Consider the following 26,268-nt stretch of genomic DNA (forward strand, 5'->3'; position numbering starts at 1 on the left):
GGAGGAATTGAAAAAAATTTCTATGTATAAACTTTTATATTATGGTCGTCTTCTGCAACAACTGTTTAATATTTTTGTTCTATTTCTAGTCCTACAAACACATCTTAACATCAACTCTTAAGCAGTTAAATACTTTGAACAGCTGATTTCACAGATCGTTGATTGCTGTTAGTTACTCTTGTGAATAATGCATACATCTTGGAGCAGAAGGGTAGAATGTGGGTTTTTTTGGTTTTTTGGGGGGTTGTTTTTTTTTTTTTTGTCTAGCTAACTGAACATAATATTTATAGTGTTGGTTAATTACCTGTGCATGCTAGGATTCACAAAGGAAATTGCAGGTTATTAACTTCATTTGGTTTTTGCTTCAGGAAAAACTACCCACACCACTTAGATCCCTATGAACTGTAAGAATGAAAATTAATGGTAAAGGCTTGGACCTGCATGTTTTCCACTGATGATATGGCTCTTTGACAGATTTTTGGAAATAAACTTGGGAATCAAATAAAGTGAATTCAGCTGTAATTTGAAATGCTAGAAAATGTCAAATTGCTAAACTATAAACATGGAGGGATGCAAGTAGTTATGCAGTGGTAGTTATGATAGAACAATAGCCAAAAGGTAGCCAGTGAGGACTTCAGGTTTATCTTGACTAAAGTGACACTTCACCTAAATACAAATTTTCTGCATGTAATACAATGTTTAGACTTTGGTCTTTGTCTAGATGTGGTTTTGAAAGCATGTTAAAGCATGTTTATCACCACATCTGAAAGGTCTAGTGTAGACAAGTAAGGCCAAATGCACTTCTAGTGCATGTTAAACTGAACAAGTAAAAGCTCTGTAATCCAAAAGATGGGATTTGGGTTTGGTTATGCATGCCTAGACCAGCTTTTAAAATGATAGCTGGGTAGAGATAACCGTGGCGCAACGTGGAATTCAGTGTGTTTTGAAGACCTGGATTACTTGACTTTTGCACCCTTCATTGAACCTGCAATTCAGTGTTGCTGGTAACATAGCAAGCTACATAAAATGATGTCTTAGTGCAGGTGTTAGAGGGAAGCTGTACATTTAACTTGAATAACTTTATTGTACATGCCGCTTTAGCTAACGTGTTGGAGAGACCATTTCATATAGTAACATCTGGTCAGATCAATAGTTGGAGCTTTGGTCTGTTGATTGAAATCATGGTTTGCAAACTGTCTATCCTTCATGTAGTACACTATTTGCTTGTACAGGTTTAGTTAACTACCAGGGTATCATCCTTGTAGTTGTTGTAGCCTGAGGCTTGCCGAGGCTTTTTACAACTGAAATAACTGCTACACAGCAGACTAGATAGCAGAGGTGTTTGCTTTTGGTGTTTGAGGACTTCTAAATACAGTGAAGATGCTATCTACCAACTACTAGAGCAGTTACGATTAAAATGTCAACAGTTGTTATTTTTTCTGCAATTAAAGTAGGTCTTGTTTTCTGGTGACTGTTCTGCAAATGGCCATCATTTGGGCAATATTTAGTTTTAATTTTTTTTAATTATGTCATCATTTTGACAACACAGTGACTTGTTAATGTTGCATTTATGATACTAATGTGGGGCACTCTTACTGAATAACTTGCACATTTGCTTTAAGCAAGCTGCCGCATTGAGTTTTGGTAGTGTCACATACTCAGTTCACTTCATACACCATTTTGAACTTGCCTCCTTTGTTTTAATTTAGGGCTATTAGCATCTCCACAGTCAGCACCTGGAAACTTAGACACTGGGAAAAGTGGAGACGTTAAAGGTACTGGGACAGGAGGAAGCAGAGAAAACAGCACGGTTGATTTTAGTAAGGTAAATAACATTAAATACCTTAATGTTTAGTACAAAATAACAGTGTAACAAAAAATGTTGTGGTTGTAACTTCCCTCTTAGTTACAACTAAGACACGTATATATGCATGTGTACGAGTGTACACAAGACATGTACTAAGACATAACTTGTACATGCGAGTGTCAGAATATGGCATAGGCTAAATGTGTCAAATGTTTTGAAACTCTTCCCAGTGGGACTGAACTTTCTGTTTCGTTTGATCCTTTCAGTATTTTGGTAACTTCAAGAGTGCAGCCACTGTACTTTCTCATGCAGAAGGAGATATTTTCAGATCTGCTATAAAGACTCTTATGAAAACAATTTTGTAGGTGGTGGTGTAATGGTGTGGTTTTTTTTTTTTCTAGGAATGACTTTTTGGGTTGTTTTTTGTAAAGAGGGCTTTTAAAGGGGATTTGCTTTATATGTTTTATGAGTTTGCTGTTCAAAAGTTATTGTACTTCTTAATCATTAGGAGCATATAATACCATTTTCTGAAGGAAATCTTGTGTAATACTGTAAATCCCTTGTATTTCTTTCATAATTCAAATTTGCTGGGCAAGTTCCATTATGGCTTTTACTATAAAACTCAAGTCTGTAGTGTCATCTGTACTGTTGAAACACTGTAAGAAAATTTGTTTGCCAAGTTAAATAATTATGTTTAAGGAAAGCTAACTTACACTGTAGTTCTCATCTAATCATGGCAGGTGCCATATATTCCTGCTCCTCTGTCACAGTTTTTATGTTTTTGCTTGGCCTGTCCTTCTGTACACCTGCCTTGTCTCCTGTTGGGCAGGAGTCAGCCTCCTGGCACTGTAGTTGTGGCACACTTGGTGTGGGACTCAAGAGGCCATCTGTAAGTTCTCTAGATAGCAATGTGACTGGTGCCTTGTGTGTGTGTGTGTATGTATGTGAACACAGAGTTCATGTGCTGTACCATTTTCTAATGCGCTTCTGTAATTATGTACAGAAATTAATGTTAAGATTTTTAGCCATCGTATTCTTTATGGATGAACACAGAAACATACAAATTATTTTTCAAAATTATGACATACTTGAAATACGCAGCTGTGAAATAACTAATTGCATTCTAGAAACCACGTGTAATTACATGAACTCTCCTTAGTTAATTGTGCATAAATTTTGTTAAGTTATGTCCTATCACGGAACGTTTGTCATGATAAGTAATATTAGAAAGGTGGTTATGCAGTTTGGAGTCTTTTAGAATATAGTAGGTGGTAGTAATTCTAACTTTTAGAAAATAGTTTATTATTCGTTGGCTGGCTGGCTGACATTTTCTACATGTTTGTCTTTTCTGTACTGTGGGATATTTAATTTGCTTTTTAATTTTTTTCTTTGTAGCATAAATGTCTAGTAAATACTGATAACCTTAATTATGTTATAGAATTTCTGCTAACAAATGTAAGGGAATAAACACTTGTTTCATCTTTGTATGAATAGGTTGATATGAACTTCATGAGGAAAATTCCTTCAGGAGCAGAAGCATCAAATGTGTTAGTGGGAGAAGTAGATTTTTTAGAAAGACCTATTATTGCTTTTGTGAGGCTCTCCCCTGCTGTGCTTCTCTCAGGTCTCACAGAGGTTCCGGTTCCTACACGGTAAATAAATGCCTGGAAAGTCTGGCTTTACTTATACAATAAGATAATAATGTTTAAGATCTCAAATAGTTGTAAATTTCTATACATACTCTATTAAGCTCAAGAAATGCAGACTTTTGTTTAATATGATGCCGGTCATTTGCTGCAAAATTTGAAGGAATGAGATCCGCCATAAAATTCTTTGAATGCTTTAAATATATATGATAATGCTGTCTTAAGCAAGTGCAGAAGTTGAAACTGATAGCTGACCTGGAGTAAAAGCAGTGAGTCTTCCAAGCTTGTGTTGCCATTTTAAAGATGGGCATGAAGGTTGTTATAGTTCCCTTCAGCGCGACAGTGGGGAAGAGTCCACTAAGTCAGAAAGTCTGTCTCATCTGAAGCTCTGCTCTTTGTATACAAATACTCTGTATATGAATAACCTAGGTGGTGGAAAAACATACTTTTTTATTATATGCCCAAATCTACATGATTGACACTGGGGTAACCAATCTGCAGCTAATACATTGAAGAATAGGTTTTCAGTCTGCAATATGCCATCCAGCCTGGTGCATGCCCCCCCCCCCGCCATGGGCCTTGCTAGTATACCCCCCCCCCGCCATGGGTCTTGCTAGTATACTGTGGGTATATTTACCACAGATGATCAAAATGTCAAAATGCAGGTCCCATGATGAAGGTAGCAGGTCATTTCATCAGCCATCATGGAGGACACTTCATTTTCTGTGCACGTTGATGTATTGCGTTGTTCTGTGGTGTTTGGCATAAATTTGTACATTTATGTTTTTGGTGTTTTTTTTAAAGTTTTAAGATGATCAAAGTGCTTGTTTATCTTTGTAATTTTCAGCTTATATACTCTAATGAAAGGCAAAAATGATCTTGGCAGTGTTCTTATAAATAGATGTGAGAATTTTCAGAGAGTAGCTGACGTTAGTGCTCATAATGTTTCTTGGGAAATTCCAAAATTTCTGCATACAGGTTATTTTATTAATGTAGCTAAAATTATCCTGTCCTAAACTTTCAGAATGGTCTAGACTTGCAGATTTGGAATAGCATACTTGATTCTGAAGATGCAATCTCAGTTTCAGTTAGGGTAGTCAGCTTGCATTGAGCTTTTTGTACTGTGAGGTGAAAGGAGGCGCTACTTTTTTCAAATGTGTTGTACTTGGGAACTTCATTTTCATGGAGTATAGGAAGAAGGTCGTGAAAAGAATTGCTGAGGTTCACTCTTCAGCTTGTATCCTTTTGAATTTATAAGATAATAGTCCTGTTCAAGTTTAAAAAAAAAAGTGTGGTAACTATTACTGTGATTGGAAATGGAGACTGTCTGTTAAGATATGCTGTGACCCACCCCCAGATTGGATTCCCTTCCCAAAATGTCACTTTTACCTTCTTAGGTGGTCAAAATGCAGGTTCCCTTCCTTTCCACTGACACAGGACCAGGATAGCCTGTATGAGTATGCCCAGTGTGTTGCTTGAAGTATATCTGTGCATCCGCTGTGTGACGTACCCAGTGACAGCAAGTGAGAGGGGTTTGACTCCCGTGAAGAGGTGATCATCAGGGAGGTTAGAACAGGTCATAAAACTCCTAGGCCCTCACTAAGGGGTCTTTGCCAGTGGGAATGTCAGAAAGGCTTGTTATTCGGAGGAAATATTCATTGAGCCCTAGCCTGTGGACTTCTGCTACTTTTAAGGCATTATAAGAAGTTGAAAAATTAGGCTTAATTAAGAAGATTTTGGACTAATTTTGGTTGAGGATTCGTGTTCCTTCCAGTAATGACTTTGAGGCCAGTCTTGTCTTAGTCTTGCAGTAGTCTTTAAGATCTGAAATGGTGAAGAGGATATTTTCACTTCACCACTAAATTTTCTTTAGATATTAGTTTGAAAGAACCCTCTGAATATATTCAAATGAGTCAGCCGTATTCATCGCAATTGCTTTCTCTACAGGTTTTTGTTTTTGTTGCTGGGACCAGCAGGAAAAGCTCCACAGTACCATGAAATTGGGAGATCAATAGCAACACTTATGACAGATGATGTGAGTGATGTATTTTAAACACTTGTAGTTAAAGAAGTCTAGAATAATGTATTTATTGACTGTTTTCAATAACTGTATTCTGGAGTGACAGGTTAAAGAAAAAAAACACAAACTGGTTAAAGGAAGAACTGTAAACTTATTTATTTCTTGTGTTAGTGAACTAGATAATGGTAAATTAACTTTTCCCCTTGACTTTCTTGAAGAAATCCTAAATGTATTTCTGAAAAAATACTTTAGCTTTGGTGTATAGATTTCATTTTTGTATTAAATTAGGAAATAGAGCTATTAAATAGAGCTGCATCTGATGTGAATTGCTGTATGTCGAAAAGGCCATGGCAAACTGCGTGAGCGTTCAGGACAAAAAGTTTAAGAATGCCTGTGATTGAGTCATCACAAATGTTTTTTTTATCAAAGAGAGGTCAAATAATTAAAATTAGAATTTTACTAGGCATTTGAAGTCATATGCTTAGAGCCCTGGTGGACGCTTTTAAAGGGCACAGGGGAATCAGGACTTTTTAAGACTATTGTCATCTTACTGAGCAAAATCAGGATGTTTTACTTCTGACTTTGCATTGAGCGCCACCTACCGAATTGCTGATAATTATTAGGGTTATCTAACAGGAATTTTAGTATTTCTTTACTGTAGAACAATTTAAAGTTTGGAAATGTAAATCAGAAATTGGTCATTTTACAATTGGGCAACTAGTCTGTGAATACAGTATTTGGTCAGTGTGAGAAATGAATGTTAAAAGCTTTAGTTGCAGCTTCTAATTTTTTAGGTAGGCTGATTTTTAGGAATAATGTAGATCACTGAAATAGAAAAATATAAATTATTCAGTGGTCTAAAAAGACCTAAACAGACTTAGAAGATCTCGTTTACAATTAGAAGACTTAATGGTCAGGTCTTTGGAGACAAACAGTTCAGGTTTCAAATGTACAGAAGCAATTTAGGATCATCTTCTGCAAACAGTTTTTTTAATAGCAAAACTAGCATTTTTTTTCTGGCTGTGTATAAAATGCATCTTTGGTTTCAGGGATTTTTTTTTTTTTTTTTAAATACTACCCGTTTGTCAATTCAGAGTTTGTGTTGTAGTAGCCTGTAAAGCAGCATAGGGGTTTTTTTTAAGTAGTAGGAGGATTGCTTTCATGTGCTTTTTAAGAAGTCTTTTAAGATCAATTAAGTTAGAGATATACAAATGAAATTCTTATTCTTAATAAAAACTGTGCAACAAAATGTTGCAGGAATATGCATATAGGTAGTTCTTAACGCAAAAGTATGCAAGTAAAGTAAAAGCCTAACTTTTGAGGACCTTTAAAAAAATCTCCCATGCCTTTTTAAAAATAATGAAGTGTTCCTTGTAACAAGTTCCTCTTTCAAAATAATAAAATAAAAATTAATGTTGGGCACTTCCTTCTTGTAGGTTTTCCATGATGTTGCCTATAAAGCAAAAGACCGAAATGATTTATTGTCAGGAATTGATGAATTTTTAGACCAAGTGACAGTCCTGCCTCCAGGAGAATGGGATCCATCTATACGTATTGAGCCGCCAAAAAGTGTTCCTTCCCAGGTAAAAGGGGGGGGGGGGGGGGGAGGGAGAGACAAAGAAAAATTTTACTTTGAAAATGCCATTTCCAAATGCAAGTAAATTGTGTACTGAATATAAACTTTAGTAAAGCATCAGGAAAGCCCCCACATCCATTTGGAAGAAAAAGTGGATTATCCATTTAAGTTTAAAAAAAAAAAGTGTTAATCAGTTTTCTGCTATGCTTTTAAGTAAATTATATTTACTGTATTTCCTTTTGTAATGCTGAAATGAGTTCATGTAACATCTAGGAGAATTGGTCTGAAATTGTACCCAAGTTCGTATTATAAATTTTATTGTTAATCTAACAATGATCAGCAAGAATGTTGTAATTCTTATAAAAACTTCTATTTGCATACAACATTGATTGAAATGTTTAATGTATATTGGCTAGCATATAATGTTCACAGAATGTTTAAGAAATAGATAAAAATGGATCATATCGCTCAGTTGTGATACAAGCTTAGAATGAGAGCTGGGGGAAGCTGGGACTCTTCATTTCTTCCCTTTCTTCCTCTTTACAGCTGAAAAAAACAGGATCAAAAGTGGGGGGAGAGACCAGTGCTCTTGATTCAGAAGGTTGATGTTGGTGTCGAATCCAGTGGTGGTTTGCCAGAGTGGGTGGAACGGAAGGGGTGACAGCAGTGCAGTTTATTCATGAATAGCCTGAGGCTACCACTTAACTTGTTTCCAAAATAAGCAGGGCTCAGGCGTTTTTGGAAGGCAAGGTTGGCTGAGAAATATATGAGGAGCTGGTGAGCAGCTTGCTCAACAGGGGAATGAGCATTTATACTTCAACTAAATACTGTGTGTGTGTCATAAAGCGAGGTCAGTTTCTGTTCGAAGCTAGAGGCTTCTGCTCTGAAAATGACTGAGGAAAAAAAAAAATCTAAAGATTTCTAGGCCTCATGGTTGAGCCTCTACTGTGTCTTGAAAAGGTCGGTTTTGTTTCATCATGTCTCGGGGTCATGTGTCTTGTAGAAAGGGGGAAAATTAATACTGTTGTGCAAGGTACTAATAAGATCTTTTTGGGAGTGTTGTACAGTTCTAGTCGTCTGTACTCAACAAAAGATGAATTTGGCAAATGGAGGACTGCTGATAAGATGGGAATATGAAAAAGGTTTGGAAGGCATAGAGCCTGTGCACGCTGTCTTTGAATTATACTTTTTAGTGTAAAGGCAGTCTCAAGGTATGATTTTTTTTTCCCCCTTTTTTTTTTTCTGTAGGAGAAAAGGAAGGTACCTAAATTTCCAAATGGATCTACTCCTACAGGAGAGACTCTCAAAGAAGAAGGCCATCATGCTGGACCTGAACTTGAGAGAACTGGAAGGTGTGTTCACTTCCCTAAATATTAGATACCATAAAGAAATAAAAGTGATAAATCTTCACAGTTTTTAATGATGACATTTGAACATAAAAAATCATGGTTTAAGTGTCAGAGCGCATCCTTTTTCCTTTTCAAGTGTTGGATTCTTGCCTATAAATGCCAATCTGCTTAAAGCATTTTCAAGCCTGTGGCAATGTTTCTCAACACATTTGTGAAGGATTTCATATAAGATGCTGCCTGATTTAACTAACTGACTTTTAAGAGTTGGGTTTTAATTATTAATTGTCAAGAGCATGCAATTATCATAATTATATCAGGAATATACAATTTTCAGTCTTGGGCTAGGTACTAAAAATTTCCATTAATGCAAATCTGTTTTATTAAACATGTACAAAATGGAACAACAAGGAATATAAAGTGGCAAAAAATACTTTGGTATTGGTTAGGTTTTCGTTAGGTTTCTTTTAGATCTAAGATAAAATGGAAGGAATTTCTTTCAGTTGAGTTGCATTGTTGTTCTCTGTTAATTCTGAAATACTTGCCAAAAAAGTCCCCAACATTGGAAATATGTGGTTAAGATTAAACCTTAGTATCTCATATGAGAGAGTAGAGATTAAATCAACTGAGAAATTCTGGAAAATATGTACAATGTTGTTATCCCCAAAATAATAAGCTTCTAAATGAAATGCATGTTTCTCACACCTTTGCAAGAAGGACTTTACAACATTTGTATTGATTTTTACCGTTTCGGCTTTGTTATACTTTTTGCCTTTTTGCAGACAGTATGTGGAACTGAGAAGTTAATTTCTGCCCACAGAATTATCTCTAGATTAGACTATTGTTTTTCTTAGGAACGGAATATTATTATTTTTTAAATAATTCAAAATAAAATCAATTTTTTGTAGGTTCAAATTATACCTAGTATTTTGGAGTCTTGAAAATTTTTTGGAAACTGTCAAAAGCTTTTTAATTTCTTGCTAGCAACTTACCCAGTTGAACTGACTTATGTATGTTTGGTTTTGTATTTCCATTTGTAGAATATCTCTGTACTCCAGATGAAAAACACTGTTAAAAATGATAGACCTAAATTTATTTATGGACCTAACCATATGTATGTAGAGAATTCGAATCAAAAAGCTACAACTACTTATTGGAGTAGTAATATTGAAATGTATCAGTGCAGTGGTCTTGGTTGAGATTTAGCATATTTCTTCTGTTCCTTGTTTGGAATATCATAAGACAGATTTGACTTCAAACATTATTTAGGTAAAGTCGTTTGCAAAGATATTTTTTCAGTATCTAGCCCATATACAAAAATACCTAGGCAGCTTTTAAAAATGTGGATAACCTGCTTGATTATATTTGGAATACTACTGAATTGGAATAGATAAGATTCTCATTTACATTTTAAACTGTTATGCTTTAATCTGGATTATGAAATAGCTAATTTGTGCTGGCAGTAGGCACTGGCAGTCATGTGTAGCCCATAGTTTTGAACTAGCTAGAATCCTTTAGTGTACAGTTTGACGAGTTTCATCTCACCTATTTAGGCTTTTTGGTGGTTTGATACTTGACATCCAAAGGAAAGCACCTTTTTTCTTGAGTGACTTCAAGGATGCATTAAGCCTGCAGTGCCTGGCCTCGATTCTTTTCCTATACTGTGCCTGTATGTCTCCTGTAATCACTTTTGGAGGGCTCCTGGGAGAAGCTACACAAGGCAGAATAGTGAGTACAAAGAATGGTAGTGGCCAGGCTTTTAGACCTTCAGAGGCAAGTCACTGTGTGCATTTGTCTCACTTATTTATACTTGTATTTGAAGAATTTACCCACAGCACTTGATTAGCCTGCCCCAAAGCAGATCTTCCCCAAAAGGTAATTGCTGTGGAAAATGTGGGGAACCCATGTGAACAGGAGAAGATGCACAGTGGAGGTAAAAAATGTTTATCCTGCCTTATTGGATGAATGGCTTCATGAATTGAGAAAGGGCTTGCATTGCCTTCTTTTTGGCTACTTAAAAATAATGAATAGCAGTAAAGGTGCACCATCCCACTAGGCCTACTTTAGGCAAAGTCAGAGGCTCAAGGTGGATAGCCAAGAACATGTACTGGCCTTGAGTAGTAGGCCTACGAGGATGATAATGCCTGCAGTGTATGAGTAGCAGTCAATTGTGTATTTAAGTAACGGACAGGATATGTATATGCTTTCACTAATGGTATGTTGTTAACAATAAAAGAAAGTGGCTAAGGTTTATGAGCAGAAAATACTCTTCATTGTAAACGACTTCAATATAAACCATACACGTACAAAATTTTGGTAATGTTACGTTGGGCAGTAGATAACACCAGCACCTTTTTAACCAAAATATCATTGCACTTTGGTTTTTGGAGCAGGGAAAGAATATTTAACATCAGCAATGTTAATAACTTACTGTTTGTGTCAATTGGCTTATGAGTAAACTAGTTTGAAGTGTATTTTCTGTTTTTAAATCTATCACGAAGAAACAAGGCTCTGTCCTTTTAGGGGAGGGAAGGATGTATTCAGACATGTCCTTTACAAATTTCAAGATTCTGATAAAGCTTATGATGCTATAAAATTCTTCTTGATACTTAGATCAAGTTTTTAAGCTTGTACTATATTAAAATTTAGTTAACTATTTTATCTCTTTCAAGTAATGCTGTCGACTCAGATTTTTGTTGATGTAGCACTTCAAGCGGATAGCAAATACGGAAATAAATTATATCTTTCCTGTGTGCTGTTTTTGCCACTCTAAATGTAGGAATGTTTATCAAAATGTCGATGTAATTTTTGAATGTACGTTACGTATAATTATGAAAGTATGTTCCTTTTAAAGCTTGATTCTTAAACACCTTCTTTCTTTTAGCTATCTGGAATTGTTTGCGGGTTTGTTCCTGCCTTCAGATACTTGGTGTGCATCATTGAATGTAAAATTTAGTTACTGCACACACATGTTCAAGCACAGTAGCTGACATTGTAAGGTACACAGTTTGTGTTTGAAACTTTCCCTCACATTCCCAGAGGTCATCACCTTCACAGTACTCTAGTCCCTGCCACCCTGATTGAGAGCCCCAAGGTTAATGCATTGACTAACCAAAAGCACTAATTCAAAGGTATCAGAACAAGAGACTGGGATTACATATATATATATACACTCCCCCCCCCCAATGTAATTAACAAAGGACTCATGTTTTCATTTTTAATAGCCCCAGTTCAGCAAACCATTTTGCCCAATTTTAGATGCTTTCCTGAATTGGAGCTTAAGTTTACATAAAGGTTGTTTTCTTAGGCTTGCATAATTGCAAAACAGCAAACATTTGAAAATTCAACCAGGAACCCTTTAATCTGTAATCCATGACTTCTCATAGTTGTAAATGGTGTAGTTAACTATTTTCAAGTGATTTTAATATCATTTTAGTATCTAAAGTCCTGCCCCTCTCTTTTGAGGTGCACTGTAACTTTTTACTATAACATTTTCTGCTAAAAAAACCATTTAATTCAAGAACTGAAGTAGGTACCTTGCTTCAATGAAAAGAAATGCATTACCAGGTGGGACATTGGTTTACGGCTCATCTATTTTTGGTGTCATGTATACATAAACCAATATTGTTCAGTAATTTCCCTTGCACCTCCACCTGTCAGTTTTTTCTTTTGTAATGCTTGGTTGACTGATGCAGGTTTGATACGGCACACCATATCATGTTTTGGTACAGGTATGTTGCTATATATCTATCTATTGTCTTTACAGAGACAGATAATTCTTTCCGTAAACTACATGTTGAGTAACTTTTTTTTTTTTAAACTTGTAGTAATTGTTGGTATGTTTTTCCTTCATAGCTAGCAGGACTAGTGACTTGTTCTCATGGTTTTGGATGGCTTTATGTTTCTCAGGAGTGAAGTTTTCAAAATCTTTTGTCCATGGTATTGTTACTGCAAAACTGTGTTAAGTTATTGTTGTCTCAAACATCAATGTTAATTGCAGTGTTTTTACATCTTGTCTTGTTTCTAAGTTAATGCATCTTAAAACTGTATTTATGCAGATGTGATGCTAAACGCTAACCTGAAAGGCAGCATAGTTACAGCAGTTTCTTTTCCCCCAAACAGAGCGCGATCGAGTCTCTCTTTGGAGCCTCATTAACTGGGATTGCCTATTCTCTCTTTGCTGGGCAACCTCTTACTATTTTGGGGAGCACTGGACCAGTTCTAGTATTTGAAAAAATATTATTTAAATTTTGCAGGTAAGTGATGTTTGTATTAGCTTGATGCACTTTCTAACTTTCTAGCCTGTTAGAATAGCTGTAATTGAAAGCAGATATGTGTTAAAAGTGGATGTCCATGAGATGTAAGTGCAGTGGCAAGAGACTGAGAGATGGATGTGGTTTGGCAAAGCTGTGAGGCATTGGTAAGCCTTAATGAGAAAATCAGTGATGAGAAGTGCTGGGACTTAAGTAAAAGTTATGTTCTGACTGTGTGGAGATGTTGGCTTTGATTCTGCAGGGGTAAACAGGGATTGATCTACCCTTTTCTAGGAGAAAGCTTCTAGGTGGTTCTGGAAAGATCGTCCCCATGATGCTTCCCAAGCTTAGGTAGTTGCATCTTCAATCCTGGGAACACCTTGCAGTGTTGCTTTGCTTTGGTGGAAGATGAGACAGAAAAGTTTCTGCTTCCTTCAGAACTAACATCAAGGATGAGAAAAGTGGTGAATACCTATAGAGCTTGGCCTCAGTATCTGTTTTCAAATAGAATATCGTATAGGTGACTTTTGGCTCAGTTAATACTTTTGTTTCTTTTTTCACACAGGGATTATGATCTTTCCTACCTCTCCCTGCGAACTAGCATTGGTCTGTGGACTGCATTTTTATGCATAGTGCTTGTAGCCACAGATGCCAGCAGCCTTGTGTGTTACATCACTCGATTTACTGAGGAAGCTTTTGCAGCGCTTATATGCATCATATTTATTTATGAGGCATTGGAAAAGCTTTTTCATTTGGGAGAAGCGTATGCCTTCAATATGCACAACGATTTGAATAAACTGACTTTATATTCGTAAGTATCAAGTTTCTATCTGTTAGTAAAATACATAGGGAAAATGTTTATAGTATAGAGACATATGGTTTACTAAATTGCAATGTGTGCCTCTCCGTGGAAGGGTAGGAGGAATGCTGGGGGTGGTATGGGCATGAGAAACCTCAGAAAAATTCTATTCAGGATGCTGTGGAATTGAATTTTCTGTGTTAACTATGGGTGGTTGGAAGGGATGAGGGGCTGTGACAATGCCTGCTTTAATTGCAGCTTTATTAAAGGTCAGCCTGGAGATTAAAAGTCAGAACAGGAGTTTTGCCTTGCCACTTTAGAAATCATGATAGTTTATCCCACCTGGGTGAGGATTATTTCCAGGTAGCTGAGGCATGGAGAGCTTCTGCAACTTTCACATGCTATGAATGCGGAGTTAACATCTTTAAACAGTGTTTCTTTCTACTGGAATTATGAGGGATACTTGCCTTTTAAAAAAATTACTTTTTGAGAGAGAGGAGAATAATAGAAATACAATACAGCTGTATTTTTTTTTCTTTCCCAGCTAAGTAGAACTATTAGTTCTGTTCATCACAGTAACTAGCAGTAAAACTATCAGTACAAAAATAACTTTATTTCATTTAAGGAATGCGATAAGCAAGCTATTTAGGTGTGTCTTTTTTACATTTAATTTATTTCTGTGGCAGTTGTATATTATCTACCTGTGGTGTGTTGACCTTGGCTGGACACCAGGTGCCCACCAAGCCGCTCTATCACTCCCCCTCCTGAGCTGGACAAAGGGAGAAAAATATGACGAAAGGCTCATGGGTCAAAATAAGGACAGGAAGATCACTCAGCAATTACCATCATGGGCAAAACAGACTTGACTTGGGGAAATTAATTTAATTTATTACCAATCAAATCAGAGTAGGGTAATGAGAAGTAAAAACCAAATCTTAAAACACCTTCCCCCCACCCCTTCCTTCTTCCTGGGCTCAACTTCACTCCTGATTTCTCTACCTCCTCCCACCAAGTGGTGTAGGGGGACAGGGAATGGGGGATGCGGTCAGTTCATCATGACTGTTGTGTTTCCACTCCAAGATCTCTCCTCACTTTTACAAACGTTCATGCATCTTTGGTACTTCCTTTCAGGATGATTCCTCCCCCCCCCAAGTCTTTTTGTAGTTCCTTTGTTACTATTTAATCCAGCTGATGGTCATCATCTTCCTCTTCAACGTGATCAGTTTTGGGCAAACACCCTCTCAGACTGTTTCTTGTATTCCTTTTACACATGGCATTTACACTCACTTTCCTGTCTTAACAGCTGTTAAGACCAGGCCATGTTGCCAGAAGTGGGCCATGGGAGTATGCTCACTTCCTAATTTCCCCCTTTCTTTTGGCTGCTCATCCTTCTGTTTCAGTGGCTCTGGGACCTCATGGGACTCCCATGTGAGCATGCTAAATTCGCTAATCTGGCAGAAACTGTACTGTAAGTCTTCTGACCCTTGCCACCTGATTGTGTTTTGCTACGCTAGCATAGGCAGGCCATGAGGGTGGAGAGAGGAAGGTGTGACATTTCCTTGGTTTAGCTCTGTGAGGTGTCACACATGTCTTTCAGGGCATGCCACAGACTTCAGCTTTGGTTTGTCCTATATTTTTTTTTTCTGTCACAAAACTGTAGGCGATCCGGCCTTTTATAATTGCTTTTTATTTTCTCCCCCCTTCCCCCCCCCACCAGAAGACAGTCTCAAATACTCTTACGTTTTCTGTTTTTTCTTTTTCTTCCTGTATTTCCACTTATCTACTTGGTGGCATCCTTTGTCTTCACTGCATTTGTTGAGAAATTTGTCTGTCAGTCTTCCTTCGGCTTGCTTGTTCATGTTACTGCTTTAACCAACTACTAAAGATGCTTTCTTTTCATCTCATCATACTTACTGTTGCAATTCCTTTCTCTTCTGCTGATTCTTAAGTCACTCTGCAACTACCTTATAGGAATTACTGCTTTCCAATCTTCTATTTCCTTTTGCTGTCACTTTAGGATTCAGTTATCAAAAGAAAGTATATTTACTTCTGTATTTTTTTTTAAAGTTCCCTAAACATTGTGCTTCGCAAATTTAGATTCTTTTTGCCCATGCACATTTAGTCCTTTTTCCTTCCTTACCTTCATGCTATCAGGATGCAAGTTTGCCCTTCCATGGTTCTTTGTTTGTTTTTCAGTATCTTGATGAATCTCACAGGAAAAGAGTTATTTCTTGCTTATTATCTGTTTCTCCTCTTCTGTATAAATGTTTATGTGTTAAGCTTATAGTTTGATGTACTTGAATAGCTTTATTTGAAAACATCCCATTAAATTGTGGTGGTGGTTTGTTTTTTTTTTTAACAACTGATGTGTACTTTTGTCAACCTGTCTGACAAAGGATTCCACAGTCCAAGTTTGCAAACCACTGCAGTAGGGAGGGGCACTTTTGCTTGTTCGAAAAGTTACTAAAAATGCATGTATGCAGTTGCTTTAAATCTGAGCAATTCATGCATTTATATCTTCAGTTAGCCGACTGCATACTCAAAAATGGTGTCTTAATTCAGGTCATGTGTGGATTGGAAGGCATGCCAAATGCAAGATAAATGGCTAACCCTACCAAAATTTTAGAAAAGACTTGGAAATGTCTAGAGGCTAATGACATGTCTGGTTGAAAAGGAGTTGCTGAAACTGTGTCATCTACACTAATTTTTTAAGGGAAATGGTTTCAATCTCTATTTTATGTTAGTGTACAGTAGGACTACTTGAAGTTTTAATCACTGTGGGACGTTATGCTGTATAGAAATCTAAAAACCTTAATTTGTACGCGGTCATAGAAAACTATTTGCGCCAAGTTAGTCCAATTATGTAGAAATCTTTAGAAATAACACAATATATATTATTATAGGGTTGTTAGAAGGCGGTGTCATTTGGATTTTTATCTTCCTCTTTTTATTCACAATATGTAGAAGTCCGCATATATTATCTATTTCATTTTCTTTTTCAGGTGTCATTCTATTTAAAAACTGGCAGATCAGTCATATAGTTAAATCAACGTCTTGCCTGCTTCTAATTCGTTAAAATACATAGTTTGGTTTGCTTGGTCCAATCTGTTAAACCTCCTGAGCAGTCACTTCTTTGATTCTTCATCTCTCCTCCCCCCCCCCAATCCTAGCTCATGTCATGTAAGGAGGAGTCTTGTACTCTGCTGCTTTCATAGATGGCTGGGCTAAACTCTGGTCTAAACTCTCCAGGATTTTTGAAATTACTGCGAATAGCTGCATTTTGGCACATACAGCTTGAAAGCATGTAAATTATTTTTTTTCTTCCCTTCAGATGTGTGTGTTCTGAGCCTGAGAAACCCAGCAATGAAACTTTGCAGGTGTGGAGGAGTATGAATAAGTCTGTGGAAAATATAACATGGAGTAACCTTACAGTTTCTGTGAGTATCTAAAAGCTATGTATATATATGTGTGTGTATATAAGTATGTATGTATAAAAAATAAATACCCACACATTACCAGTCTTGATTAATAATTTTCATCTAGTTTCTTTCTTGATTTGAACCTCGACTGTTTTCTTTAAAACTGTATTTTTGAACTCTCTTATTTCTCCCATAATGCTTTAAACAGTCATGGTAGTGGTTTGGATGAACAAGTCCATGGCAGTAAATACTAATGTCTGCTTGAGGTAGCCACTTTAATCCTGCTAAGCAGAACAGTCGTCTTTCTGAAGTGCAGATGAATATGATGAGGTGAATAAACAGGAGATTGCTCCCTTCAATTTCCTGGAAAGGATGAATAAATATTTTTAGGAAGATGTGGAGATGGAATCTGCAGTTAAAATGTGGTAGCAAACATGTTTCATTAGTTTGTTAGATATTGGTATAAAACTACAACAGAATCAAAGAAACTACCTAAATATTGATTGGAAGAAAATAATTATTTGGAAAATTGAAGGTTAAAAGAAAAGGGGAAGAACTATTTGAAGGAATAGGCTTGAAAGCATTACTTTCTGAACTGGATATTTCATAACAATACCTAATTTTGTGGGCAGGTGAAGCGGAGGAAAGTTTTATCATGTGGAAGTGATACTGAAGGCTTTTAGGAAGAAACATTTTTGCTGATTAGTAGTTCCTTGGGTGTGATTCAGTTGCCTAAATGCAGCTGTCTACAGCTGTTTTACATACCCTGGCATCTGGTTTCCACGTACATCTTGAATGATTTGCATCTGCTATAGATTGTGGTGCGTTTGCTAGCTGCGGTGCGTTTGCTAGCTGCGTGTGCCTACTTTGGCCATCTTAGGCTATCTAAAATGGCAGTAGATACCCGTGTATGGGCTCTCCTTGTGTGTGAGCCTAGGTGTTCACACTGAAAGTAGGAGGTGTTTTGCACAGCACAAATACTATGAAAAACCTCAGTGCTTTACTTGAGTTTTAGCGGTAGTGTTTTCTTTGTACCACCAATGGCTTCTAGTCTGCCATAATCACCTAGGATGGCAGTTTCTCTTGACCTTAGTTTTTATATTTATTTTATATTAATTTATTTTTATATTATTTATTTTATATACCTTTTCATTCCTTAAGCATCTTTAGTCTTCCCAGAGAACTGATCCAGAATTTGGTGGTGCTTATAATCAAAGTAGATTGTTAACAGGGAGAATTTTTGTCATAAGTTAAATTTTCGGTAAATTAACCTGTTTAAAGACTAGGTTGTGGCAGTGCTGCTTCCAACTATTTGATTTATTGGCTTGTTGTTTCCTTGTACTCCATGTGTCTACTTTAATTCTTTGCTTTGCATTTCAGTGAGCCTTTTGGATAGGGATCATCTGACTTTGTTTTCTTTTTTATTCAAATTCATTGTTTATGATGCTTTTCTACTTTACTAGAATTTTTTTCCTTACAGTTGGGTTAATCTCATTTTGTAAGAGTTTTTTCCTTAACTGTATCAGGACAAAACAAAGTCCAGAATAAAGAGGTGGGAGAAACTGAGGAGATCTCTTTTTTTGGTGTGGGTGGGGTTGTTTTTGTTTTTGGTTTTTTTTTTTTTTTAGTGTTTGTCAGCTGGAAAGTTGACGTTGGATAGGCTGCTTTTCATGAGCTTAGTCCTCAGTCTTTATGCATTCAGTCTTGTGATGCTTTGAGAAATAGAATAGAAATGAGGTGAATGTAAAGAAGTTGTTTCTTCTTGGGCACCTCCCAGCATTTTGGCATCCAGACATAATCGGTGATGGACACTGTGGCTCTTCTGGAACAGACAGCACACAATTTTGGCATTTCAGGATGAGGTAGTGATGAAGGAAAGAACCCCTTTTTTGGGATTGTGAAAGTTCTCAGGTGTGTTTTATATTGAAAGGCTACAAGTTAGATTGAATGTACTAAATGAATAAAACAGAAATTTAAGGAGTTTCTCTTTGCAGGAATGTTTAGAACTTCATGGTGCATTTCGTGGACCAGCTTGTGGCCATCACAGACCATATATTCCAGATGTTCTCTTCTGGTCTGTCATATTATTCTTTACAACATTTTTCCTCTCCTCTTTCCTTAAGCAATTCAAGACCAAACGCTATTTCCCAACTAAGGTAATTCTGATTAGAGACTATTGTTATCTTGTGATAAATACATTAGTATAACTTAAGAGTTGAATTTTTTATTTTGCTTCAGAACTTTTTATTGAGAGATTTCTTTTAAGACAGAAAAAGAAATTAAAAACAGAAAATTGGCTAATAATTCAAAAAATGAAGACATTGGAGTAAATAAATTGGCTGCTGAAAATGCAGTGCTTATTCTCTGCTTTCCTATAGTTACAACAAGATGTTCTAAACATTAGAAGACCTAAGCAGTCTGTCTCCCGATATTAATGGGTATTGCCAGGTATCATTTGGAGAGATAATATTGCTGCTGTTTTCCTCACCTAGCTGTACAGAGCAATTGATTGCTTTCCCCAAACTGCTGACCTATGAAGGGTTCTGAGCGGTTCCTCAGGGGATTACTATTTCTAATAGAGCCTAATATAATGATTATCCTTGGACTGATTTGCACAACTTACTTCTGCTAGCCAAAATAAAATGGTTAGATCTTGTCTAAACCTCAGCTGATCCCTACAATGTGTTCCTAATGTTTAATAAAGCCACCTTTGATAGCCTGAATCTGTTGCAAATTGTCCCCCTCCTATCTAGTAAAACATCAAATGCATGAATATTAATTTCAGAACAATTCAGTGATGTCTTTGAATTAAGCTACAAGAGACTAGCTGTGATGGCCCAGCCTCCCAGTAGGGTTGAGAGGACAGGAAGATAAGGAAGGAGTTACTTTAAGTAATTTGCTGCTTGCAGTAGATCACTTTAAATGAGATAATTGTTGTACAGAATACTTACCTTCTGCAACTTCATGCTATGCTGGCAGGCAGCTTAAATTTTAAAATAAAAGGAGAAAATATATACAATGTTCAGTGGTGTAGTATAATATAAATAGACTTCACTATTCATAGGGGAGAAAACTGACTTTCTGTACATGCAAATTGTAATGATGAAAAAGCAAGAGTTAACACAAGTCTTTTCTTTATAGGTGCGTTCTACCATTAGTGACTTTGCAGTATTTCTGACCATAGTTATCATGGTTTTGATTGACTATCTTGTAGGAGTACCTTCTCCTAAGCTTCACGTTCCAGAGAAGTTTGAAGTAAGAAATAAAACCTTTTAAAAAACTTAACTTTTTAAGTGCTTGACTGCCAAAAGACAGTAGAACAACGGAATTGTATAGAAACAGAAATTTATCTTTTCTACTTACAATGTAGTTGATGAAGTAATCTCCCTTTTCTGTTTTGGATGTATATCTCATCTGACAGAAGAGACTATGCTTTATATTCTAATATCACTGAAAAGGAAGCATTCTTTTGTGCAAATGTGCAGAAATGAAGGAATGGAATGGATTTGTTTTAATTTCTTCCCTATAAATGTCACATTCGCATGTAACAGCTAAATCAGTCTTTTGGTTAAAGTCATTGGAAAAAAAATCTAAACACATATTTAAGAGACTGTTGATCTGTTTCTTGCAGCTATTTGTATCAATAAAATTAGCATGTTATCTTAGTTGTTTAATTCTTATTGTTGATGTTTGTTTTTTCAGCCCACTCGAAAAGACCGAGGGTGGTTCATAGATCCTCTTGGAAGCAATCCTTGGTGGACGCTCTTGATCGCTGCTGTTCCTGCTTTACTCTGTACCATTCTCATTTTCATGGATCAACAAATAACAGCTGTTATTATAAACAGGAAAGAGCATAAGCTGAAGGTAAAAGTCATTTTCGCAAAACTCTAATGTTGTGTAAGTCAAGTTTATTTTAAATCAGATTCATTCTGCAAGTCTGTGAAGCATTACCAACAGCTACTAAATAAATGTATATATTGACTAATAAAGAACAAATATAATCTTGTGGATGCTCTCAAAGTATCTAGCTTTTGCAGTTATCTGTTACTTACCAGCTAAGTTATAAACACGGTATCGTATAAATAGAAAGTTTATCAAATGATTTGTTTGCTTAATTTTACAGAAAGGCTGTGGTTATCATCTTGATCTGCTCATGGTTGGTGTTATGTTGGGGATATGTTCTATCATGGGCTTACCATGGTTTGTTGCTGCAACTGTCTTATCTATAAGTCATGTTAATAGCCTGAAAGTTGAATCTGAATGCTCAGCACCAGGAGAGCAACCAAAATTTTTGGGAATCCGGGAGCAGCGAGTGACAGGATTGATGATTTTTGTCCTGATGGGGCTGTCGGTGTTCATGACCTCTGTGTTAAAGGTAAAAGACAGTTTTTCCAAAATATTTGTATTTTCTCTGTGCTTTTGATTTTGATATTGTGATTTAGCATTTTATAATGTTAAGAAGTTTTATTATGTTAAGTAAAATATGCCTGGACTCATTCTCAAATTGCCTTTTTAACAACAGGTGTTAGTTGAATAGAAACGATGGGGGGAGATGAAAGAAAATGAAATCTGAGCAAGCTAGAAATGTAGTAAATAGTGAAGAAAGCAACCTTTGTCCATGTTACCTGATTTTCTTGCCAGCTATTTTTTAGTTTCTCAAGTGCATGTTACCTAAAATAGTTCTGTAGTTTTTATGTGAGTGCCTAAATGGAGAGAGAAAAGGAGTGTGATAAAGATACACAGTTACTTGAGCAGAAGTAATATAATATAGCAGAAGAAACAGAAACATCTGGTTTAAAAAGTGATCATCAGAAGCGACAATGTTCACTTCTCATTCTTATCTTCAGCTTATTAAACTTCCTTTGATGTTTAAAGTGTCAAGATTATCTTATGCATCATCACAGTGTAACAGAGATTTTTGCAGGTAGTATTGTGGCCTCAGTTTACACTTTGCTTCTTAATTATATCTGTAATTCCCTTCTGAAGACTTTATTGGAAGAAAACCAAACAGTTCAGCTGGCTTTTTGCTCAGATTTGAGTAAAATTCGTTCAACTTCTGCTTTGTTGTTTCAAATCCAGTAGTTAAAAGGAGAAATGAAAAAACTGCCAAAATAGCAGATACGGCATAAATTGCATAATTGCTAATACTTTTAAAGAACTTTATAGAAGTCTGTTTAAAGACAGCTCACAAGTCATTTCACAGAAAGGTAGCTTCTAATGGCTGTTCAAGTTTAGATAATGGGAAGAAAGAAACCTATAAACACACAGCTATAGTTTAGTAATTAGAGCTACATATTACAAATTCTTAATAGTTGACCATTTGTATGTGTTAAAGAATGTAAAGGTCTGAAAACAATAAGGCAGTAGCAGTTATTAAAAATGAGTATTCAGATTTGACAATCTGGTTGAAAAGCTAGCAAGAGCTCAGCTGTATAATGCAAATGATCAGAATCAGAAGCAAAAATATTGAAATAGATTTATTGTTGCTCAAAAGCAAAAGATAAAGGTGCTGATTGCTGAAGTGAGGTGTTTACCCCACGTTTTAACAGCTGATTCTTAGAAACTAAGACTTCTATTTTTTATGGAACCAACGGTAATAGGAATGGAATTATTACTATTTGCTCTTTATGAAATGTTTTTCTTCAATGTGAATGGCTGTTACTGTTCGAAAGGAAGGAGAACAAAGCCTTGCATCTGTAGGTTGCTGTGCTTTTGTTCCATGTATGGATTTATACTGATTTAATGCAGTAGAAGTTAACATAAATGAAGTACTAGCATGTCAAATTATAGAGGTTACAGTGAAGACACTAGCGCTTTTTTTTCCCATACACACACGTATATATGCAGTAATGAATCCCTAAGGCATAGTTTTATTCTACACTATTTAAGTTTCAGTAAAGGCTTTTGTTCAGGCTTGATAGCAGCAGTTTTTATTAAGATTTCAAATTGTGTCTTGGCTGTCCTTTTACTCAGGAGTTTCATGAATTCAGGAGCAAAGACAGCTTTTCTTGCTTTGTGTAGGCTGCAGAGGTTTGATGCAAGTGCCACTGAAATCGGTGGACAACTTCATTATCTTAGTAAGCTTTAAATTGATCTGCTTATCGGAGCAAAATTTAGCCCTTAATAATTAGCGGATTTTCATAGCTCAGTAGGTATGGTGGGTTTTTGTTTCATCTTGCACAAATGCAAGATTAGTGATCAAAAGCAAAACTTCATATGGCAATTTCATGAAGTTGATAGTCTCACTACAGTTCCTATCAGATAGCAACATAAAGCAGCATACTTAGCATTAATAGAAATCTTGGTTGCCACCTAAAATTGAATGAATAGGCAGTCAGGACTGAACTACTTTTTTAATCCTGGTGGTAGCCTTGTTAGCTCTAGATTTTTTTGCTGCTCAATGATGCATATATTTTCTCTGTATTTATAAAGAGCCTCGGCTTTTACAGACTTCACTTAAGTAAAATATAAAGTAAAAAAAATAACTTGGTCCATGTCTTTCATTAATACTTACTGCTATCTTATGCCATGTTGATTTCACAAGTGACTGTGTGGGTGTTTTTTCCTCCCCAGTTTATTCCAATGCCAGTTTTGTATGGTGTCTTTCTTTACATGGGAGTATCTTCATTAAAAGGCATTCAGGTAAAGTCTGATTTTAATGAGCAATTTGCTTTTGTTTAACACTAAATAAAAATGAAACTGTAACACATTACTTTGTGAGCAACAATAAAGTTAGCCCATATTGTCTGAATAGCATGTAGGATACTTTCCTGAGTGTCATGTTCAGATATTTGTTCTTGCCGTGTTGTGCCTTCACTTCAGTTCTTTTGCATTTAGTCTTTCAGTAGTGTAGCTGAGCAACAAACTTTCTGAAATATTCTGAAATTTTGTAGTAGTAATGAGAGGCGGGGAAAAAAAGCCAACAAAACAGCCCCCAGCCCCACGTCCTTGAATATTCAGTGCCCTTCATTAGTATTTTATTTGGGATTAACTTATGTTTCTGGAGTCCCCTAAAAATGTTTATTTCTTTCTGGAGGGGAAGAAAATAATTAACTGAAGGATGATTTTATTTTTCAATGCAGTTTTTTGACCGTATAAAACTGTTTGGAATGCCTGCGAAACATCAGCCTGACCTGATTTATCTACGTTATGTGCCACTCTGGAAGGTCCATATCTTTACAGTTGTTCAGCTCACTTGTCTTGTTCTGTTGTGGGTGATTAAAGCCTCTGCAGCTGCTGTTGTTTTCCCTATGATGGTAAGTTACCTGTTTTACAAGTTAATAATTTTCCAAGAGCACGTGCATCATCCAGGATCCCTTCAGAACATATTTGCTGCCTTAAGAAAGAGGGGAGTTGGAAAGAAACAAAAGAACCCTTAATACAATTGTTCACTTTTGAAACACAAGGACTTTTCATTTCCTGAAAATAAGCAATTCAGTTGTGAATAGCTATTGATAGTGGAAATTATTTAACTTCATGTTAAGATAAAACTAATACTACAAAAAAAGGCTTCAGTTAAAGATTCTGAATATACTGAAAGTGTGTGTGTGCGTTTTTGTTCATTTAAATAGTTTAATATAAATGATTCCATTTCTGGTTCCCTTAAGGTTCTGGCATTAGTGTTCATTCGCAAGCTCATGGATTTATGTTTCACCAAAAGAGAGCTTAGCTGGCTTGATGATCTTATGCCAGAAAGTAAAAAGAAGAAAGAAGATGACAAAAAGAAAAAAGAGAAAGCAGTAAGTGTGAAAACAATCAAACTAAGCATGTAGTAAATTACTAGAATATACTTAATAAGACTTAAAAGAATTTCAAGTGGCCTGAGCATATGACCTTATATACCAAATAGACATTTTGAAATTCTTTACTAATGAGATTTAATGCTAGAGGAACTATTACTGGCAATTAAGTTAAGGAAAAGTCACTGTTTCAATGATGCTATTATGAACTATGACTCTTATTTGTGATTAAAATTAGCAAGCAAAGTGGAAGGAAGCAGTTTTTAGCACAAAATGTTGTTTTCTGTGTCTTTCATCAGGTTAGAAGGTGGGTGTGGATGGGAGAGAAAAGCAGTGGAGTAGGGATCTTTACCCTGCTTAAATTAATCACAAAACTGTTCATATCAGGGACATTTGGCTTGTGTGTCTTTGCAGAGCTGTAGTTAAAACCAACAGCTAGTTACGAATCATATAGTAATATAGCTTGTATAAATTCTCCATAAAAGTCTTATTTAACTGTACATCAGCTAGCTGAATTCCTTACAAAACTTGTAAGACCCTCCTTCCCCACTCCCCCATCCCCGTACCTGGATAAAACACTTCTAAGAAAAAAGGTCGTAAACTATACCTCCTGCATTCAACTCGAGTACCTACGGGGAAATGCGCCTTACCCTTATGAAAACTAACTGTCAGCATGAGATACTTCCTTGATTTCTGCTGCATGAGCAATTTTATAAACTTTTTACTTGGAATTTACAGGAAGCAGAGAGAATGCTTCAGACAGGGGACAATGAAAGTGTACATCTTGCATATGGAGAAGCAAATTTGGATTTTCCTGTAAAAAACCTAAAATACAGGTATAATAAAATGTTGGTCTTTCAAGAGTTTTTGTATCACGTGCTGTAATTTGCTTTATATTAAATTGGTTATGTAGGAGTTGAATTAATTTTTTTTCCCAAACTTGTAACTCAGCCATGATTAGGAAGTATGAAGGTATATCTCATGGTGCTATAGTAGCGTTTTTATGTTGCATTGTTCTTTAAAACTGCATCTTAATTATAAATTTACATGACCATCTTGAACAGATCAGATGACTCAATTTCGACCAGCTGTACTCAAGGTGAAGAAGCTTCCTTGGTCAGTTTTCATGGAATACTTGTGTGTTACTGTGCATGAAATACCAAGTATTAAGCAACTAATAGCATCAGTTGAGCCGTGTGTTTACCAGCCACTTGGATTTTTCAGAAGTCGTCTAAGTGTGCAGTTCTTTGATGGTTTATTTAATTGAGGGCTAAAGTCTATAATTTCTGTGATATAAAAAAAATGTTTTACAGGCAGCCATTTTTACTTTAAAAGGTCATTTTCTGAAAGTAAATGTGAGGAGAGGATTACTAGTTCTCTTCCAGAAAAGGAAGTGCTGGAATTTCACTGATGGAAAGTTCCTCCAGCACTGGAAGGCGTTTTGTCCCAGTATGTATCTCCCTTACTGGGGATGTATTCAGCTGAGTTGTCAGGTATTCTACAACTGTTCAACACACCCAGAAGATGTGACAGATAAATAGCTTGCCAGCTTTTTTTGCCTCTCTAATACTAAGGGTTCCTAGGTTAAAAATTGGCTTTCCTGGGTAGTGTCAGGCCTACCCTGATCTGAGTTGGGAACAGGCAGATTTTTGGATTAGACAGC

The 26,268-nt window shown here is 36.2% G+C and overlaps 1 protein-coding gene across 1 annotated transcript in view; it reads left to right on the plus strand.

Annotated features, from left to right (window-relative positions):
- Positions 1-26,268, plus strand: part of SLC4A7 (solute carrier family 4, sodium bicarbonate cotransporter, member 7) — a 68,963-nt gene that overhangs the window by 36,072 nt on the left and 6,623 nt on the right. The window contains exons 8-24 of the mRNA XM_009324179.1: positions 1,710-1,825; positions 3,302-3,459; positions 5,401-5,488; positions 6,910-7,056; positions 8,298-8,401; positions 9,949-10,123; positions 12,518-12,651; positions 13,214-13,459; positions 16,779-16,884; positions 18,861-19,022; positions 20,008-20,121; positions 20,569-20,730; positions 20,990-21,241; positions 23,440-23,508; positions 23,949-24,122; positions 24,474-24,605; positions 25,344-25,441. Of these exons, the coding sequence (XP_009322454.1) occupies positions 1,710-1,825; positions 3,302-3,459; positions 5,401-5,488; positions 6,910-7,056; positions 8,298-8,401; positions 9,949-10,123; positions 12,518-12,651; positions 13,214-13,459; positions 16,779-16,884; positions 18,861-19,022; positions 20,008-20,121; positions 20,569-20,730; positions 20,990-21,241; positions 23,440-23,508; positions 23,949-24,122; positions 24,474-24,605; positions 25,344-25,441 (2,437 nt within the window). The remainder of the gene's footprint in view (positions 1-1,709; positions 1,826-3,301; positions 3,460-5,400; positions 5,489-6,909; positions 7,057-8,297; positions 8,402-9,948; positions 10,124-12,517; positions 12,652-13,213; positions 13,460-16,778; positions 16,885-18,860; positions 19,023-20,007; positions 20,122-20,568; positions 20,731-20,989; positions 21,242-23,439; positions 23,509-23,948; positions 24,123-24,473; positions 24,606-25,343; positions 25,442-26,268) is intronic.

This window comes from Pygoscelis adeliae, unplaced genomic scaffold (assembly GCF_000699105.1).
Source record: "Pygoscelis adeliae isolate BGI_AS28 unplaced genomic scaffold, ASM69910v1 Scaffold25, whole genome shotgun sequence".
NCBI classification, from domain to species: domain Eukaryota; kingdom Metazoa; phylum Chordata; class Aves; order Sphenisciformes; family Spheniscidae; genus Pygoscelis; species Pygoscelis adeliae.